The following is an 8,217-nucleotide window of genomic DNA, read 5'->3' as shown; positions in this document are numbered from 1 at the left end:
AGCAAAATTTAACGTAACGACAAGTACAACAAAGTTTCTAACAGTATTTAACAATATAACTTTTGACAGTGACAGGTATAAGACAATCTATCGTGAGCTATTGTGTATAGCTATATAATCTTATTAAAATACAATACACTAAAAGTTATCTATTCTACATATCATGTTGCGTCCGTATCATTATCATTTCAAAACAACTTACATTCCCAGTATATTTCTCCGTCATTATTTTGTCTTCTATCCAACTCAAACAAACAAGACACGACGACAGGATGTAACGACGTTATACAATAACAACATATCGGTTTTAGGCTTCCTATCACAATTGAGTTCTTTTATCTTTATATCTTTTAAATTTTTAATTCTGAAAAGTACAAGAAGTGTCAACGACAATTAGGAAAGCCCCAAAATCCGAAAATGAGTATTGGCCCTCAAAGCACATGTAGATGGCATTATGGCAAAAGGTTACATGAGAGTATTGTAGACTTAGCTGTACAAAGAATGGGCCTTTTGCACCTTTACTTTTATCACAATTGTTAAGTTACCAAATTTATAGGATATAGTTTGAGTTTGGTTTAAAAGTGTGTCTAAATTAGTTTGATATGAATTGAGGTTATATATGTGTTTATGAACTTGGAGTTACATATATTTCATCGGTCTTGAATAAAGTTCGATGTCTCGATGATCAAGCTCGGCTTGTTTCAAGTTTAATGTCTGAAATTTAAGCTTGACTTATGAGTAATTTTGCAAGCTCTACTTGTATGTTATTTATTTGATTGTATGCATGTGTAGCAATTATATAAAGAGTGTAATTATATTTGTTACTCAATTGTAATGTTTTTTTTAAAAGAATGTTTTTACACCTAAAATCCATATGACCTTACACTTGTAAAGATCTGAAGTTACACCACGTTTATAAGGAGCGAACACCTAACGGCTAGATCAATATCACACTTATTTAAATCACATGTCTAGTCATGCTTGTTAGATAAAACTCACTTTTGAGTCTATTTACTAAAAGGGCTCTTAAATTAGATTAAAGTTCGTCAAACTAGGATAGATTAAGCACCTCTAAAGCTCGGACATCGTCGATCGCTACATCACCGCCCTCTCTCCTGGTCTCCCTCACAAACCCATCAGAAGCTCATCTACATAACCGGACTCCGTAGCCAGACATCAATCCCGTAGCACAACTCTGTCTGCCTCTTGCCATCTAATCCGGACGGCCTTCATATGGGATGCGTTGGAGGGGCTGTTAGATCTAAATAATAGTTGCCAATGATCTCTAGCCTAAGCGGTTGAGATGATGCACCCAAAACTTTAATTTAAAAATGATGATATCTTGGTTCAAGTCTCACATGTGACAAAAAAAAAAAAAAAAAATATATATATATATATATATATATATATATATATATATATGGGTATCCAGGTTGAGCCAAGGGGTGATCTCACCTATGATGAGTTTCCTTTTAAGAGTGGAATGAATATGATCAGGCGGGTCAGTGGTCCATCAGTAATTCAAATGGATGTTAAAAAAAATCTAAATAACAGTCACTTAATCAGTTAATCAAACTATTTTTCTTATAATATTACAATAGGTATTTAGGTCAAAATAAATATATTCATAATTTGTTGGAATTAGGATAATGTCCGACCACTATGACATCATTTGCCATGCAACCCCAAACAAAAGAACTGAGAAAATGGAGATAACGTCGGTTTTAACTTTTAACTTTTAATATAAATAAAGATTTAAGTCACTTAATGACGATTATGGCTTCCACTACTTTTTTGTGTATGGCTAGACTAAGGTGGTGTTTCTATCTTGATAACATATTAACAACTTTATTTTATAGAATTAGAACTAATAGATAATAACTGTAAATAAGTTCAACCTAAATTTATCTACGTTATAAAAATCAGAATATACAAAGCTAAATGATTTAGTTTGAAGTAAAATCTTACAAATTTTAACCGAGCATTAGATATATTAATATTCATGTTGCAATCATGTTTTGACATAGATCTTCATTGAATAAATAGATAAACCTAACAAAATAACATAACATGACAACATATATAACATCTAAAATAAACTAGAAGATAATATAGTAACTACAGTTTATATGGATTTAAAAACATTCATCATTATTAATACCAAGTTTTTCTTTACTTTGAAAAATTCTTTATAATTTTTTCTAATAAAGTCGTTAGGTGTAGCCGATGACGACGGATGAGAGAGCACCTATTCAATATGTAGCGGTTCGGGGATGTGGTATGACGAGCAACGTACCTAAGGTAGCGGTAGACCAGCTAGGCATGGTGTTCTTTTTTTTTTTCAACGACCAACGAATCCTACAAATTAGCTACTGGCTAAATTCACCACATTGGGATGCACTCTTCTTTCGATCTGAGAAAACCCTCGCCTAAGGCCAACCCCCGTAAACACACACACACCTGAAAACACGATATTGCGGCGAGATAAATCTCGTTCGGTTCAAATATCCAAGTAGTAAACGCCTAGTTAAATTATTTCACGGTTTAATGTGCGGCAACGTGCACATGTAAAAGTCCTTAGTTGATAAGTAATATATGATATAAAAAACACTAAGTGAAATGATTATCAATATATTACCCGTGCCACTTACCCATGATTAGAGTTAGTTGAGCTTTTTAACGGTCACTAAGATATAACTTTTCATATGTAGAAAACAAAAGTAAAAAACATTCCTAATTCTTTACGTATACTTCTTTTCTTCTCATTAGATCTTACCATGAATAGTACATAGTTTCTTAAAAGGATTAAACGATCGTTCGAGTAGAAGTCGAACGACTGTTTTGACGAAATAATATTCGAATTTCAATCGGTTATGGTTAGAACGGCTACCTGCATATCTGTCACACGACCGTTATGACCAATATTTTTCAAAGTTTGACATCTATGGTTAAAACGGTCGTCAGACAGTTATTCAAACATCCGTGCTGAGCAATAATTTTCAAAGCTTGACTTTTTTCGTTCAAAATGGTTGTCTTATTGTTTCGTTAACCGCTGATTGATAAGTCCACTCATTTACGGTCAGAACGGCTGCCCGCATACTTGCCGCACGAGCGTTATGACCGATATTTTTCAAAGTTTGACATCAAATGGTTAGAACGGTTGTCCAAACGTTGTTATTCAAATGGCCGTGCTAGCCAATATTTTTTGAAGTTTGATTTTTTTTCTTTAAAACTGTTTTATTGTTTTTTTGTCGAAAAACTTTATACGTGCACAATATTATAAATGTATCCGTTTTTTTGTCGAAAAACTTTATACGTCGTATTAGTTTACCTGTTTTCGACCAAAATTTTAATCCCGACCCTCATTTAAAAATCTTCAAATATATATTAAGTCCGTCTCCACCGTCCTGACATTCTCGTCCAAGTTTCGTCACAGGTGAAAACAATGGTGATATAAGTTATAAGTATAGCATGACCCTTACTTGAAATGTTCATTAACCCGACCCGTTTCCACAGTCAACAATTCAGTCAATTCCTCACTCACTCACTCACTCACTCACTCACCCACACTACACGTACACCTTATCTTTCACCTATATATACACACCTTCCGTCCATACACTCAGTCAGTCATTCATTCAATCACAACATTACTTTCTCTGCCCAACTAAATTAAATACAAATAACCCAAAACTTCTGTTTCAAAACGTAAGGCAAACGGGCAACAAGCTATCAACTAAATACCATTTACAATGATTACCGGTCATGACTTTTACACGGTCATGGCGGCCATGGTGCCGCTATACGTGGCAATGATCCTAGCGTACGGAAGCGTACGCTGGTGGAAAATATTCTCACCCGACCAGTGCTCGGGTATTAACCGTTTCGTGGCTATTTTCGCCGTCCCGTTGCTTTCTTTTCACTTCATTTCATTAAATAATCCCTACGAAATGAATTTTCGATTCATTGCGGCCGACACGCTCCAAAAGATTATTATGCTCGCGTTTCTCGCGATTTGGGCCAATTTTACGAAACATGGGAGTCTCGAATGGGCGATAACGATTTTTTCGTTATCGACTTTACCAAATACTTTGGTTATGGGGATCCCGTTATTAATCGCAATGTACGGAGAATATTCGGGTTCGCTTATGGTACAAGTGGTTGTACTGCAGTGTATCATTTGGTACACTTTACTACTTTTTTTATTCGAGTACCGCGGGGCGAAAATATTAATTATGGAACAGTTTCCCGAGACCGCGGGTTCAATTGTTTCATTTAAAGTTGAGTCAGACGTCGTGTCCTTAGACGGACACGACTTTTTGGAAACCGACGCGGAAATCGGAGACGATGGGAAACTCCATGTGACGGTTCGGAAATCGAACGTGTCCAGACGTTCGGTTGGGCTTGCGGGAATGACTCCGCGCCCGTCGAATTTGACGGGGGCGGAGATTTATAGTTTAAGCTCGTCGAGAAACCAGACCCCCAGAGGGTCGAATTTTAATCACTCGGATTTTTATTCCATGATGGGGTTTCCGGGTGGGCGGTTATCGAATTTTGGGCCCGCGGATATGTATTCGGTCCAGTCATCGACGGGGGCCACGCCCAGACCGTCGAATTTCGAAGAGAGTACGGCTCCTGGTCCGTTACACTCTCCGAAATTCGGGTTGGGGGCTGGGTTGGGGGGTTACCCAACTCCCAACCCGGAAATAACTTCTACTGGTGTAAAACCAGTAAAAGCTGTTGCGCCGCTGCATACTCCAGCGGCGCAACAAAACAAGGCTAAAACTGATGACAAGGAGCTCCACATGTTCGTGTGGAGCTCCACTGCTTCACCAGTTTCTGAAGCCGGTGGGCTCCACGTGTTCGGGTCGGGCCCCGAACAGTCACAGACACAGTTAGGTCGACCCGAACACGACGACGCCAAGGAAATCCGGATGGTCGTTTCTTCTGACCATCCGGAAACCAAAGGCGTTGGAGACCCAAAACGAGACGAATTTAGTTTCGGAGAGCAAGAAGTGAAGCTGGGCTCGAGCTCGACGGCTGTTTTGAACCCGAAAGAGGCTGATGGTAACGCGGGTAAACATATGCCGCCGGCGAGTGTTATGACCCGATTGATACTTATTATGGTGTGGAGGAAACTTATTCGGAACCCGAATACATACTCAAGTCTCATTGGACTTATTTGGTCACTTGTTTCATTCAGGTATATTAATATGTGTTGTTATTTTGTATTTTGTACACATTGGTTGGTTTTTATTTAAAAAAGGTTTATAAAAAATAGTAAATATTTATGGTTCTATATAGAGGTGCACAAACCGGTTTAAAACTCAAAACCGGTTTGGGTTAAAACTGGTTTTGTTTGGTCAACAAAAGTCAAAACCGGTTTCTTAACATGTTACGATCGGTTTCAGTTCGGGTTTTGATTGGTTTCGTTTATGGTTTTTAGCTGGTTTCGGTTCGGTTAACCGATTTGAAGCCGGTTTTGGTGGAGAAATTACAAACCGATTCCGAACCTGCGTTTTCAATTGATTCCAAACCGGTTTCTACATAATCGATTTCAAACCGGTTTCTACATAATCGGTTTCACACCGGTTCATTTTCAATTTAATTTTAGAGTTGATTCGGTTAACCGGTTTATTTGTCCACCTCTAATTCTATACTTGCTAAGTTTTAAAATAAAGTGAATGGGGGATGTAAATAAATCCATACTACTAAATATAATATATTTCTTTTAATTTTGTTTTAAAACAGTTTTCTCTTACGATTTTTAAACGACACAATTATTTGTTCATATTTAAATAAAGAACTATGTCATAAAAACGAATATTTTATTTTATTTTAATTTAGGTATTGCATTGCTATAACTTTTGTTGAATTCTAAAAATATAATATATTACATGATTATCAGTTCTTACGTTCCCCGCTTCATTGTCGAGTATCTTATAATAATAATAAATATATTTTTGAACAGGTATAATGATGACAGGTGGCATGTGACAATGCCTAAAATAATAAATATGATTTTTATTTTGTAATTTTGTACACTTTGACTAGTTTTTATTAAAAAAAAATTCCTAAAAAAATAGTAAATATTTATGTAACTGTAGTTGCTAAAAAGATTATGTTTTTTAATAAATGAAATGAAACTAGATGGATACAAATAATAAATACAAATAAATATATGTTTGAACGAGTTTAATGATGACAGGTGGGATGTAGCAATGCCAAAAATAATTGAAAAATCAATATCAATACTCTCGGATGCTGGTCTTGGCATGGCCATGTTTAGCTTAGGTAAGTGCTTCATAATTATTATTATTAAAGTTTATGAGCATTCTAATTTAGTATTTGTAGTTAATGGGTTTTGTTTATGTTAATGTTTATGATTCTCTTAAAAAGAAAAAGGTTTATGAATTATGATTATTAATTATTATTATCTTTGTTTTATTATTTAAAAGTTATGGTTAAATGTATTATCGGGGACCATAATGATTATGGAATAGACTTCATTGCGGTCCCATAAGGTGGGTACATCTTTTTAATGGAAAAATCAACATCAATCTTATCAATTAGTTGTTTAAAGTCGAGGTTTATTTTTTTTATTTAGATAATAATAATAATAATAATATACAATTGATGAATAGTCATCATTCTCACACTAATGCGAAATTTTAACATGAACCTCAAAATCATGTTTGAGATACATGAACTTGAACACGACAAGTGTTTTGATCGTTACGAATGTGATTTGTTAATTTTATCTTTTAATGTTAAGCATAAATGAGTTGGTAATAACTTATTAAATTATAATGTTTGGTGTTTTGAAGGATTGTTTATGGCACTTCAACCAAAGATAATTGCATGCGGAAATTCTATAGCTACTTTTGCGATGGCTGTAAGATTCTTAACCGGACCGGCTGTGATGGCAGTTGCTTCCATCATTGTTGGTCTCAAAGGGACACTCCTGCATGTTGCCATCGTACAGGTATACATACATACATACATACATATGTTAATTACCATTTACCCTTTTAACGTGTCTATAGTTATGTTTAAATTTTACAATCAATTTAATTTGACAATTATTTTCTAACAACAGGCTTCACTTCCACAAGGAATTGTACCGTTTGTTTTTGCCAAAGAATACAACGTTCATCCTGCAATTCTAAGCACCGGGTGAGTAAATTTTGTAAATTAAATGTTTAATGTCACAAATTAGTATAATAGTTAATTCATGAAATTTGATTTTACAGGGTGATATTTGGAATGTTGATTGCATTACCGATAACTCTAGTCTACTACATTCTTCTTGGTTTGTAAGGCATAGGATTAATGTAGAGGATGTGGGGAGGATGAAGAAATCTTTATGATTGAATGTCGTTTGTTTGATTTGTCTAAGGAGACAATTTAGTCGTTGACCGAGGATATGAAAATTTTGACTTGATCTAAGGATCTTGCTCCCCTAAACTACAACCTACAAATTAGATGTTATAGTTCCAAGAAAGCAATCAAAGAGATGCATGGCTTTTGAAGAGGAAAACAAGGAAATGTGACAATTTGATGGACTAAATGAATATCTTTGTTGTATATTGGCTTGTTAGTGTTGTAATATGAACACTATTGTTTGCTTGTTTTAGTGTAATTACATTAGAGTTATTATGATTAAAAGTATGTACCATGATATGTTTATTGGAATGTAGTTGTCTTTGTGTTTTGGGTATTTGTGACTAAAATTTCATGTTAACTATAGGTAGAAATAAGTGGTACTTTGCTACTAGCAAACTAAGGTTTTTTTGGTTTAAAGTTAACATGCATGTGTTTTGAATGTTAACACGATACATTGTTAACTATAGGTAGAAATAAGTGGTACTTTGCTACTAGCAAACTAAGGTTTTTTTGGTTTAAAGTTAACATGCATGTGTTTTGAATGTTAACACGATACATTGTTAACTATAGGTAGATTTAAGTGGTACTTTGCTACTAGCAAACTAAGGTTTTTTTGGTTTAAAGTTAACATGCATGTGTTTTGAATGTTAACACGATACATCAATGTATGTATCATGTTACTGTCTTGTAGATATATGAATAATATGATTAAGAAAAGAATAATGTGTTTTGAGTATTTATAGTGAACTAAGTAACTTTTATATAAAACATTATAAAAGAAAATATATAAGAGTTAAATTTCAACTCTTAATAGTAATCCACTTTGATGAC

General features: G+C 34.6%; 1 protein-coding gene across 1 annotated transcript; it reads left to right on the top strand.

Annotated features, from left to right (window-relative positions):
- Positions 1-3,610: 3,610 nt before the first annotated feature.
- Positions 3,611-7,720, top strand: LOC143557213 (auxin efflux carrier component 3-like). Its single transcript, XM_077046341.1, has 5 exons — positions 3,611-5,203; positions 6,209-6,294; positions 6,828-6,985; positions 7,100-7,176; positions 7,254-7,720. The coding sequence occupies exons 1-5, from the start codon at positions 3,753-3,755 to the stop codon at positions 7,318-7,320; spliced, it is 1,839 nt and encodes a 612-aa protein (XP_076902456.1). The 5' UTR covers positions 3,611-3,752; the 3' UTR covers positions 7,321-7,720.
- Positions 7,721-8,217: the final 497 nt, after the last annotated feature.

The sequence above is a fragment of the Bidens hawaiensis genome, unplaced genomic scaffold (genome assembly GCF_021521415.1).
Source record: "Bidens hawaiensis isolate Kalapana, Puna unplaced genomic scaffold, B.hawaiensis_p1.1 tig00018846_1, whole genome shotgun sequence".
Taxonomy (NCBI): Eukaryota; Viridiplantae; Streptophyta; class Magnoliopsida; order Asterales; family Asteraceae; genus Bidens; species Bidens hawaiensis.
This window is presented reverse-complemented; position numbering and strand designations above follow the sequence as displayed.